At 47.7% G+C, this 13,304-nt stretch overlaps 1 protein-coding gene across 1 annotated transcript in view; it reads left to right on the forward strand.

Annotated features, from left to right (window-relative positions):
• The window catches only part of LOC129693483 (uncharacterized), a 79,410-nt gene that overhangs the window by 33,105 nt on the left and 33,001 nt on the right, over positions 1-13,304 (forward strand). Inside the window, exons 5-6 of the mRNA XM_055630292.1 lie at positions 5,940-6,056; positions 6,148-6,249. Coding sequence (XP_055486267.1) covers positions 5,940-6,056; positions 6,148-6,249 — 219 coding nt within the window. The remainder of the gene's footprint in view (positions 1-5,939; positions 6,057-6,147; positions 6,250-13,304) is intronic.

Genomic DNA, 13,304 nt, shown 5'->3' on the forward strand with positions numbered 1-13,304 from the left:
GTCTTCATACAGATAGATCAGTAGCAGCGATACAAGGCTCTGTGGTCACTCCACTTCCTGCCCGTTTTTTCTCACTCTGCTGCAAACTTTCCCTCTTTGGTTGCTTCAGTGCGCACCCGAAAATCCATCCTTCTCAACCTTGAATATACCTCATCACAATTTATTCGCACAAGTGCAGGGAACCCTTGCAATTTATGAGCACACGCATGCAGAGGAGCCATGCAGTTTGTTAGCACACGTGCACGGGAGCCATGTAGTTTATTCCAGGCAGAGCATGCTACATTCAACCCACACACGTACAACTGGTCGTGCAAAGAGAAAAATGCCAGACTGCAGAATACAGTCACTTCTTTTTCCAAAATCATAGGTTAACAGTTAAAACTTTCTAAAATTGGTGGTAAATAGTAAGATTAAACGAGAACTTACCAGTTCAAAGTTTGATCATTATTTTATGAGGAGTAACGTTGAGGGATTAGGTGAAGAACCCGCCAGGACGTATGCGTGTCATTCTTCAAAGCAGCGGTGTGAAATCATAGATAACAGTAATGACTGAACATAGTAAGATTAGAGAAGAGGATACCAGTTGAACTTTATGATCAAGGGTGGGAGCGGAGGGCACGTAATCCCTCAAGATACAAGATACAAGATACATTTAATTGTCATTTGGACCCCTTGAGGTCCAAACGAAATGCCGTTTCTGCAGCCATACATTACAAACACATAGACCCAAGACACAACATAATTTACATAAACATCCATCACATCGCTGTGATGGAAGGCCAAATAAACTTATCTCTCCACTGCACTCTCCCCCCCCATGTCAGAGTCAAAGCCCCCGGCTGGCGATGGCGATTGTCCCGCGGCCATTAAAGCCACGCCGGGTGATGCGAGGTCGCACACCGGGTCTTGGTGTTAGAGCCCCCGGCGTGCGCTCGCAGAGTCCCGCGGCCATTCCAAGCCGCGCGGGGCAGTGATGTAGGCCCCGCTCCAGGAGCTCTTCAACCCCGCAACTCGGGCGGGGGAAGTCGCCGTTGCGAGAGCCCTGAAAAGCGGTCTCCCTCCAGGGACCCGCGGGCTCCCGGTGCCGCCATCCACAGACCTGCCGTTGGAGCCTCCGACTCTCCGGTCGGGCCGCAGCAGCAGCAGCAGCAGCAGCAGCAGCAGCGCTCCTCCACCGCTCCACCCGCTCCGGACTCGGCCAGCCCCACGACGGCGACGGTGAGTTGTAGCACCAGAGTCCCCGGCTTCTTCCTGTTGGAGGCCGCTCCTCGTTGCGGCCCCAACGACAACGGAAACCCGACGAGAAAAGGTCGGGTCTCCAGTGCAGGGAGAGATTTAAAAAGTTTAAAAAGTTTCCCCCACCCCCCCCCCACACACACACCCCAACAAAAAATAACAAAAACTACATTAAAACACAGACAGAAAAATAATAAAACGCGGACAGACTGCAGAGGCCGCTGCTGACCAGAGTCGCGCCGCCCACCAGAGGTTGGGCGTGTGTCAACTGCCCTCGTGGCCATGATCAGCCATGATCATATTGAATGGCGGTGCATTCAACGTTATTCCTCATAAAATGATGATCAAACTTCGAACTGGTAATTTCTCATTTAATCTTACTATTTTACTTCGGAGTCACGTGAGTGACTACATGAAGATTTCAAACCTCTGTGATTTCATGCCGTGGAAACGAGTCCATGCATCACATCTGCCTAAATTGAGTAAGGGAGGAATTGTGTTAACATGTTTAAACATGAATGCGACATTGAAATCCATGATAAAGTTATTAACAACAAATTATAGCCCCTATTTCATGGGGTGAAATCATATTACAGAACTTAAAATTGATTCTGCAAAAGTTCCAGGTTTAACCACTGGTTTATGGTAGAATTGTTGGAACGTTTTTTCCCTTGACCATCCTGCTGTCTCCAGGATTTGATCCATCGGTACGTCCAACTCCATAGCTGCCGATGTAGCTGCAGCCCTGGTGGAATGAGATTTGAATATGTTAGTATCCACTCCAGTTGTTGTTAAAACCTGCTTCAGCCATCTGGAAAAGTTTGCACCAACACTTTTTTGTGGGGTTGCTTGTGGCTGATTAGTAGTGCCATCTCATAGCCTCTGATGTTTTTGGTGTTCTCCATATATAACAATAAATGTCTTATTATACAGAGACGATCATCTATAGAGTAAGCCCTAAATTCTATTTTGAGGCCTGATGGTCCCGGTCTGTTCTGTTTGACTAATTTGTGAATATGAAGGTATACTTCTTGTTGAAGAAGTCATATTGTCCAGCTAAGGACTTATGTAAAGACTGGATCTTGGACTTTCTGAGAGAGAGACCGCAGTCAGTCCGTGTTGGCAAGAACACTTCAGGCTCGATCACGCTGAGCACCGGCTCCCCTCAAGGCTGTGTGCTCAGCCCGCTGTTGTTCACATTGCTCACACATGACTGTGCTGCCAGATTCTGGGACAATAAGATCATAAAATTCGCGGATGACACAACAGTGGTGGGACTCATCAGCGGAGATGACGAATCAATGTACAGGGAGGAAGTAAAACAACTAGTGGACTGGTGTGGCAAAAATAATCTGGAATTAAATGTCGACAAAACGAAGGAGATGGTTGTCGACTTCAGGAGGGCGCAGCCAAAGCATACACCCCTCAACATCAGTGGCACTGCAGTGGAGAGAGTGGAGAGCATAAAGTTCCTCGGTGTGCAAATTACAGACAGCCTCACCTGGTCCAGGAACACCACTGGGACCGTCAAACGGGCCCATCAGCGACTGCACTTCCTGAGGAAACTAAAACAGGCCTCACTCCCCACCAACATCCTCAGGACTTTCTACAGGGGTACGGTGGAGTCTGTACTCACGTACTGCATAAATACGTGGTACTCCACCTGCAACTGCTCGGACAGGAAGGCTCTGCAGAGGGTAGTGAGGGGAGCAGAGAGGATCATTGGCGTCTCCCTACCCTCGGTACAAGAACTGTTCCAGAGCTGCTGTCTGAAAAAAGCTCAGAGAATTGCTAAGGACAAACTGCACCCCCTCCACATACACCTGGATCTCCTGCCATCAGGCAAGAGATATCGAAGCATCAAAGCTCGGACTACAAGACTGCTAAACAGTTTCCTACCACAGGTTGTGAGGCTGCTAAACAGTCACTCTGTACTCTCTGTCACTTGATTCTGCGGCTGACACGGACACTTTAATAACTGGCACTGGCCACTCAAATCTGCTGCCCCGGACATTTTTATGATTGGTTTATTGTATTTTAACGGTGTGTTTTACCTGCTTTAACTATTTATTTATACTGTTCCATCAGGGACTGGATTGTTTTTAGTGTTATTATGTGTGAAACGTTTTAAATTTCATGTGCGATGCTCCGCTATTTCCTGGGAAACGTCTTTTCATTTTGCACTGTACAACTGTTGCTTGCAAGATGACAATAAAGGTTGATTGATTGATTGATTGATTGATTGACTGTACCCTTTGTACTGTGACCAAAGCCATCAGCACGACTGTTTTATTCGTCAGTTTTTGCAGGGACAGAGCTGTTGATGAAGACCAGTTCCTTAGCAACGTTAGGACAATACTCACATCCCTTATTTGAGTACCTGGTTCTTGGGGGATTGATATTAAAAATTCCCCTCATAAGTTTGGCTACCAGGGCATGAGTCCCAACATAATGACGTTCTGATCCTCGCCATAGATATGCTGAAAGGGCACTTCTGGCGCAGTTAATGGTATTGTAATTGAGCCCCTCATCATAATGGAGGCCTGCCAGGAATTCCAGAACAGACGTTATGTTCATCGAGCTGTAAGTGATGTTGTTTCTGTGACAATACATCTCCCATTTCCCAATGGGAATAACAGGTTAATTACATTCGTCGAAACAGGGCCGACCACATGAAGGTTGCAATCTCCCACCCCAACCGATTGTGGATGATCAGCCATGATCACATTGAATGGCGGTGCTGGCTCGAAGGGCCGAATGGCCTACTCCTGCACCTATTGTCTATTGTCTATTTCCTGATGTATACCAGATATTATTTTTTGGTGGACTGCCTGTGAGCCGCTGAGATAATGTTCAATGTTTGGTCCGTCAGTCCCAGTTCCAGTAGAGGTTTCTTTAAACTACAAATTAATAAGTTTGTTGTATTATGACATGCATGGCTATCCCCAGTTGCGGGATGAACCAACAAATCTGGTCGTTTCAGGATGGTGATACATGGTTCTAAGATCATGTCGAATATCACAGGGAACCATGGTTGATTAGGCCAATTGGGCACTACCAAAATACCAGACGCCGAGTCTTGTTGTATTTTGCGTAATAGCCGACTGATGAGGCATAAAGGAGGGAATGCATAGGAAAAACAATTTCCCCCAATGCAGCGAAAAAGCATCTATCGCTGATGCCCCAGGGTCTGGTTCCCAAGAAACATAGTTTAGTAACTGGTGATTGAGTCTAGATACAAATAGATCGATATCTGGTGTTCCATACCATGCTACAATATCAGCAAATACTTTTATATCCAACATCCATTCGATGTTTTCATTGAATTTGCGTGACCTGGTGTCTGCCACTGAATTTAGGTTACCTGGTAGGTAAGTAGCTGATATCCAAATATTTCTCTGGATACACCATTGCCAAATTGTATTAGCCGGATTGTCACATGATGTCGATTTGATTCCACCCATATGGTTAATATATGCCACCACGGTGGTATTGTCAATCTGTAGTCTAACATGCTGGTGATATATTCCAGAACAGTATGACTTTAGGCCATAGAACGCACCAAACATTTCAAGGTAGTTTATGCCAAGTGTCTATAGTAATGATGCCTCCTGTGCATTTGATCTACCTCCACAGCTGGAGATGGAATTGGTAGCACTCCAACCAAGTGCACTGGCATCAGTTTGTAGCACCACTGAGGGGTTGCTGATAATGATAGGGCTGGGACAATGCCGAATGTTATCTCTCCCCCATTTTAATTCCATAATTGCTTTGATTGGTAGCTTCACTGGTCTGTCGAAATGACCAGCATTAATTTTGAGTGCTTGTATTTTTGCCCTGCGTAAATTTTGATAATACAAAGGTCCAAATTGTGTGGCTGGTAAAGCAGCCACTTTTTTGCCAAGCACCCTTGCTACCGATCTGAGAGATCGTTCACTGATGTCAATGAGGTTGTCGCAGGCCTTAGTTAAGACTGTAGCCTTGCCCTTTGGTAAAGTCATCGACATGTGAACTGAGTCAATAATGAACCCCAAATAATCCATTATGGTGGAAGGCGTTAGTTTAGATTTAACTGGATGGATGATAAACCCCAGTTTCTCAAACAATTGTTTGGTGGCTGATACAGCTACTTTGGCTAATTCCAAAGTTTAGCCCACAATCAATATGTCATCTAGATAGGCCATGATCATATGTTTTTGTTTCCGAAGAAACGCTAGGTGCTGGTTTCAAAATTTTTGTAAACAGCCTTGGCTGTTATTATTTAAACCCTGATAATCATGGCACCCATCGCCTGCTTCTCCCCAACAATAAATCTCACCAAATTCCTGCTCTTTATCTTGTCCTTCTTCAGTTCCTTCTTGCAATAAATGCCTTTGTCACTTGCTTCTCTGGTTGCTAACTGTCTTAACATTAGCTTCCAGCACCCTCTTACATCCAGCTCTTCACTATTTAGAACTATTTTACTTCTCTATCAACAGTTAAACATTTACACCTTGTCTCACGTACAGAAGTATTGTGTATACAATAAGGTTAATCTGTTGAGTGGATCTTCACTGGGCTTGTTGGCTGGTACCCTATTATATGAGAACAGTTGGAGGAGATAGACTATTCTGTCATGCTTACATGTCCTCATTGAAACATTCAGATGTGCAATTGATTAATGTATTTAAATGAAATAAGTTGGTGTTCTGTTCCTGTTTTAGGTATTCTGTACATTGTTTTCTATGCATTTGTGATGTCAGTCGTTGCACTGGTCAGTAATTTCGCCTCGTTCATCGCAGCTATAGTGATCAACTTTGTTATCCTTCACAATTCACGAGGTATTGTGCTCCTTGCTCTTTTGAAATTACAGCATCAGTTTTGTTGAACCTCAACCCATCAAGTTGTGTTCTTCTGTTCTCATTTTCACAGTTGCAAAGTTTCGTAATGAATTCACCTTCATCTTTGTGACGTTCCAGCTTCTGTCCTTTATCTGCCTGCTTATTGCAAGTCTTCTCTGTATCTACGATTCAGGTGAGGAACCATGTCCACAATGGCCAACAAGCACATATCTGCACTCACCACATTCACTTTAGTTTAGAGATACAGCATGGAAGCAGGCCCTTTGGCCCTTCACTCACCTGTTCACATTAGTTCTATGTTACCTCACTTTCTCACCCACTCCCGACAAGCTGGGGGTAATTTACAGAGGCCAATGAAACTACAAACCTGCACTTGATTTGTGAGTTTGAAGGCATCACTAAAGTGGGTGGCATTGTAGACAGTGAAGATGTTTATCAAAAATTACAGCAGGATCTTAATCAGCTGGTGGTATGATGAATGATGAATAGTGCTTAAAGCAAATAAATGGAAGGTGGTGAATTTTGTGACGTGCACAGTGAATGGCAGGGCTTAGGGGAGTGTTGTGGAGCAGAGGGATCAAAGAGTGCAGATACATACTTTCTTGAACGTGGCATCACAGGTAGATAGAGTGGTCAAGACAGCTTTTGGTACATTGGCCTCCATCAATCAGGGTATTAAGTATAGAAGTTGGGATAAGATGTTGCAGTTGTACAAGATATTGGTGCAGCCACATTTGGAGTATTACCTTCAGGATAACTACTTTGGTTCTGTCTTCACTAAGGAAGACATAAATAATCTGCCGGAAATAGCAGGGGACCGGGGATCAAATCAGACGGCGTAACTGAGTGAAATCCAATTTAGCCGGGAAGTGGTGTTAGGTAAATTGAATGGATTAAAGGCCGATAAATCCCCAGGGCCAGATAGGCTGCATCCCAGAGTACTTAAGCAAGTAGCCCCAGAAATAGTGGATGCATTAGTGATAATTTTTCAAAACTCTTTAGATTCTGGAGTAGTTCCTGAGGATTGGAGGGTAGCTAATGTAACCCCACTGTTTAAAAGGGGAGGGAGAGGGAAAACGGGGTATTACAGACGTTAGTCCAACATCGGTAGTGGGGAAACTGCTAGAGTCAGTTATTAAAGATGGGATAGCAGCACATTTGGAAAGTGGTGAAATCATTGGACAAAGTCAGCATGAAGTTATGAAAGGTAAATCATGTCTGACGAATCTTATAGAATTTTTCGAGGATGTAACTAGTAGAATGTATAAGGGAAAACCAGTGGATGTGTTATATCTGGACTTTCAGAAGGCTTTCGACAAGGTCCCACATAAGAGATTAGTATACAAACTTAAAGCACACGGTATTGGGGGTTCAGTATTGAATGACAGAGATATTAATGATTTTACAAAATTCCCCATTCTATCTGCTGCCCCCGCTGGCGGCAGGGGGGAGGGACTATAAAACCAGGAAGTGGTGTGCCTCAATTAGTCTGTAAGCTGGAGGAAGGCAGAGGGTCACGTTTCTCTGAGCTGTGAATAACACATGTCCACACAATTATGAGTAAGTACCCTTAATGTGGTTTGAAAATGAAAATATGGTTAAAGTAAAAAAGCACTGCCTGCAAATGGTTGTTTAGGTTGAAGTAAAAAGGCACTCTCTCTCCTCTCCTCTCCTCCCCCCCACCTCCTCCTCCTCTCCCCCCCTCTCCTCCCCCTCCCCCCTCACTTCACTCCCCTCTCAGCACACCCCCCTCCTCACTCCCCCCTCTCCTCTCTCCCCTCCTCTCCGCCTCTCCTCTCTCCCCGCCTCTCCTCTCTTCCCCGCCTCTCCTCTTCTCCCCCCTCTCCTCCTCTCTCCCCCCTCTCCTCTCCCCCCCCCTCCCCCCTCCTCTCTCCTCTCCCCTCCTCTCCTCCTCCTCTCCCCTCCTCCCCTCTCCCTCTCTCTCTCTCTCTCTCTCTCTCTCTCTCTCTCTCTCCTCTCTCTCTCTCTCCCCTCTTTTTTTCTCCTCCTCCTCCCTTCCATCCCGTCCCCCATCGTCCCACCCTAAACCCTCCTCCTCACACACCCTATACCCCCTTCCCTCCACCCTCCCTGCTCCCAACCCTCCCCCCCTCCCCTCACCTCCCCCCCCACTCAGCACACCCTCGCTCTCCCCCCCCCTCTCCCCCCCTCCTCTCTCCCCCCTCTCTACTGCCCCTTCCCCTCCCTCTCCCCCCTCCTCCTCTCCCTCCCCCCCCTCTCCCTCTCTCTCTCTATCCCCCTCTCCTCTCCTCTTCTCCCCTCACCCCTCCTCTCTCCTCTCGTCTTTCCTCTCCTATTCCCCCCTCTCCCCCCCTCTCTCCCTTATTATTTTTGTCCCCCCTCCTCCTCTCCCCCCCCTCCTCTCCCCCTCCTCTCTCTCCCCATCCTCTCTGCCCCCCTCCCTGCTGCCCGCCTCCCCCCTCCCCTCCCCTCTCCTCCCCCTCCTCTCCCTCTCCCCCTCTTCCTCCCCTCCCCCTCCCCTCCTCCCCCCTCCCCCCTCCTCTCCCCCCTCTCTCTCTCTCCCCTCTTTATCTCCCCCTCCACTCCATCCCCTCCCCCACCGTCCCTCCCCTAAAACCCCCTCCCCCCCTCCACACACCCCTACCCCCCTTTACTCCACCCTCCCTCCCCCCTCCCCCCACCTCTACCCCTCCCCTCCACTCTCCTCACCCCCTCCACTCACCTCCTCCCCCCCTCTCAGCACACCATCTCTCCCCCCCCCCCCCCTTCCCTCCCCTTCCCGCCCCTCCCCCCCCTCTCCCCCCTTCCCCCCCCCCCTCCTCCCCTCCCCTAAACCCCCTCCTCTCCCACACCCCCTACCCTCTTCCCTCCCTGCTCACCAACCCTCCCCTCACCCCCCTCTCAGCACTCCCTCTCCCTCTCGCTCCTACCCCCCTCACCCACCCTTCCTCTTCTCCTCCTCCCCACCGTCCTCTCCCTCTTGCCCCTCTCTCTATGTTTCTGTCTCTCTCTCTGTCTCTGCCCCTTCTCTCTCTGCCCTCACTCTCATAATATTATATCAAGGGGTGTAATTAGCGTGAGTGAGTGCGGGGGGGGGGGGGGGGGATAGTTAGTGTGTGTGACGCTGCATGCCGCCTCCCCCCCCCCCCCCCCCACAACCGCACGTTGGGGGAACAGACCCAACTGATCTGCACTTGGTCTAGTATATATTAAAGATTTGGACGAGGGAATTGAATGGTACATCTCCATTGCAGATGACACAAACCTGGGAGGCAGTGTTAGCTGTGAGGAGGATGCTAGGAGGCTGCAAGGTGACTTGGATAGGCTGGGTGAGTGGGCAAATGCATGGCAGATGCAGTATAATATGGATAAATGTGAGGTTATCCACTTTGGAAAGTAGGCATGCAGGTGCAGCAGGCAGTGAAGAAAGCGAATGGTATGTTAGCATTCATAGCAAAAGGATTTGAGTATTGGAGCAGGGAGGTTCTACTGCAGTTGTACAGGGTCTTCGTGAGACCACACCTGGAGTATTGCTTACAGTTTTGGTCTCCTAATCTGAGGAAAGACATTCTTGCCATAGAGGGCGTACAGAGAAGGTTCACCAGACTGATTCCTGGGATGTCAGGACTTTCATATGAAGAAAGACTGGATAGACACGGCTTGTACTCGCTAGAATTTAGAAGATTGAGGGGGGTTCTTATAGAAACTTACAAAATTCTTAAGGGGTTGGACAGGCTAGATGCAGGAAGATTGTTCCTGATGTTGGGGAAGTCCAGAACAAGGGGTCACAGTTTAAGGATACGGGGGAATTCTTTTAGGACCGAGATGAAAAAAAACATTTTTCACACAGAGAGTGGTGAATCTGTGGAATTCTCTGCCACAGAAGGTAGTTGAGGCCAGTTCATTGGCTATATTTAAGAGGAAGTTAGATGTGGCCCCTGTGGCTAAAGGGATCAGGGGGTATGGAGAGAAGGCAGGTACAGGATACTGAGTTGGATGATCAGCCATTATCATATTGAATGGCGGTGCAGGCTTAAAGGGCCGAATGGCCTACTCCTGCATCTATTTTCTATGTTTCTATGCACCAGGAGGTGCAGATCCAGAGCCAGCAACATTATGGGGGGCCCCTACCTCCCCAGCAATGGACTGTTCTAGCTGCTGCGGTCAGGCAAGGGCTGAATGGCCTACTCCTGCATCTATTTTCTATGTTTTTATGTTTCTCTGTTTGGTCACCCGGCTACAGGAAGGATATTGTTATGCTGGATAAAGTGCAGAGGAGATTTATGAGGATGCTGCCAAGAATCGAGGCCCTGAGGTCCAGGGAGAGGTTGGGCAGGCTAGGACTTTATTCCTTTGAATGCAGGAGGATGAGGGGATTATAGGTGTCGAAGGTCATGGCATAGAAACATAGAAAATAGGTGCAGGAGTAGGCCATTCGGTCCTTCAAGCCAGCACCACCATTCAATGTGATCATGGCTGATCATCCCCAATCAGTACCCCATTCCTGCTTTATCCCCATATCCATTGATTCCGTTGGCCATAAGAGCTAAATCTAACGTTCTCTTGAAAACATTCAGTGAATTGGCCTCCACTGACTTCTGCAGCAGAGAATTCCACAGAAGCACAACTCTCTGGGTGAAAAGGTTTTTCCTCATCTCAGTCCTAAATGGCCTACCCCTTATTCTTAAGCTGTGACCCCTGGTTCTGGACTCCCCCAACATCGGGAACATTTTACTATCCAAACCCTTCAGAATTTTATGTCCAGATACGCTACATCCACTGGGTCTCCCTTATCCATTCTACACATCCTCAAAAATTTCCAGAAAATTAGTCAAGCATGATTTCGCCTTTGTAAATCCATGCTGGCTTTGGCCGATCCCATCATTGCTTTCCAAATGCGCTGCTATTACTGTAGTGTATTTTGGGTACTTGGAACTGACTCAAAAGAACTCTCAGATACAGGAGTAAACTAACAAGCTTCTTTATTCCAGGAAGCCACCATGAGGCTCCTCCAGTGCATGCGTCCCCTCGCACAAGACATAACATATGCTAATTACATTTTATACATTACACTGCTCCCCCTTTAGCTTGGAGGCGAATAACACAATTTCTACTACATTAAATATAATTGATTAACACACAGTTGCAAAATTATATTATTACAGTCATCTGACATTACATCCTCATAACTGTAAACTGTATCTAAACTTAGCACTTATAATGGTTCATTCCACTCATCTTTCTAATCACTCTAGCTCTACCTGTATCTCTGCCTCTTCCCTTTTTAAATATCCAAATGTAATTTGCAGATTTCTTCCTGTTCTTGAAATTCTGCTAAAGTTAACATTTATTTAACCGTTCTTTGTAACGTTTAAGCCTATTTTGCTGTTCGTCTATTTGTCTTCTTAAATCACCTTTCTGGTTATTCATCAAGAAGTAGGATCTATACTGTCCTTGCACTACAGCATTGGCTTTGATTTGCGCTCTGTATATTTCTCTTACTACATAAGCACAGTAGTGATACTGCACTACAACTGCTGTATAAATCGGTTTGAGGAAGTCTTTCCTATATATCGATTAAGCCTTTTGTATCGTTTCAGCCTTTTCTGTTGTGCATCTATTTGTCTCCTTAGCTCTTTACTATACAGGTGCACAACCTTTTATCCGAAAGCCTTGGGACCAGACACTTGTCGGATTTCGGACATTTTCGGATTTCCGAATGGAAGATTTTTAGCGTAGATTAGGTAGGTAGCGCGGGCGGCTTGAAAAGTCTGGAGCAGCTGCCTCCTCCCCGGAGACCGGGAGAATCATTGCATAAATGTTAGTCAGTTAGTTTGGAGGGATTTTATGTGGTGGTGGTGGAGTAGGGGTGAAGGGGGAAACTTTAATTTTTAGTCCCCTACCTGGTCGGCGACTCCCAACCTCGCGGAGCTCCGTCCGGCCGCGGGCGGCGCCGGTTGGAGCTCCGACCCCGGCAACTCTACCCCTGGCTGCGCGGCTCCAAATCCAGCGACGTTCCGCGAACGTTGGGAGTCGGCGGCCACAGCGCTCCAGAGCTTGCCGCACGGCGACCCGGTAAGGCATTGCCCGCTCCCCGCTGGTATCCCAGCGCTGCGACGCCGCCGACTCCCGACATTCGCGGAGCTGGGGCGTCCGGCCGCGGGCCGCGCTGGATTTGGAGCGCCTCGCAGCCAGGGGTAGAGTTGCCGGGGTCGGAGCTACAACCGGCGCCGGCCGCAGCCCCATCGGCCACAGCGCTGCGGAGCTTACTGCACGGCGACCCGGTAAGGCATTGACCGCTCCCCGCCTCTCCGACCAGGTAGGGGACTAAGAATTAAAGTTTACCCCTTCACCCCCCCTTCACATAAAAGCCCTCCAAACTAACTGACTAACATTTAAGCAATGATTTACAGATGTTTAAGCGTCTCCCGGTCTCTGGGGAGGAGGCAGCCGCTACAGTAGTACAGACCTGGGTTGACCGTGGGTCGTTTCGGGTCAAGTTTGGCACCAAACGCGAGCTTTGGTGCGCAGACGACATCTGGAAAAAATGGCCGGTTTTCGGAGTTTTTCGGTTTCCGGAACACCGGATAAAAGGTTGTGCACCTGTACCAACTCATACGGAGTACTGACTGCACTTTTACAGTAGCTCTCTTTTGCTTAAGCACAATACTCTTGTAGGCAGTTTCAATGGTAATAGTTGCATCCCTCATTGACTGATAGTGCACAAACTGGGAATGACCCATTTTGCATGCTTTGTACCATCTCTGGATTGAAATGACTGCTTGTCGCATAGCTCTGTACCGTACCCTTAATCGGTAACCACGGTATGCAGATTGCAGAGTGACTACAGCCGCCTTTTGCATCAAGAAATGCTTTCTTGTAATGCACATTCTTATGAATGACTTAATACAGCATGCTGCCTTGGTTTTCTCTACCAATACTCTGGCTTTAAGGCCTGAATACACACCACTGCTTCTCTCAAACTCTTATACTGTCTCACTTGGACATCTCTTATCTGGCATGCTCTGTATCATTGCTGTACAGCAATGGCAGACCAGCGTAGTTTCTTAAAATACTGACGCTGTTTATGCATCTGATAATAAGTCTGTATGACCTTGACAGATTTATGCATGACCCGCAGTTGCCTTCGAACAAGCATTCCACGGTAGGCTGCCTGAAGCAGTACAATGCTTCTGCGTACCTTCATGTAAGTTTTACGATCACTTTCCATTTGAAGGTGTGCCC

This window comes from Leucoraja erinacea, unplaced genomic scaffold (genome assembly GCF_028641065.1).
Source record: "Leucoraja erinacea ecotype New England unplaced genomic scaffold, Leri_hhj_1 Leri_310S, whole genome shotgun sequence".
In the NCBI taxonomy this organism is placed as follows: Eukaryota; Metazoa; Chordata; class Chondrichthyes; order Rajiformes; family Rajidae; genus Leucoraja; species Leucoraja erinaceus.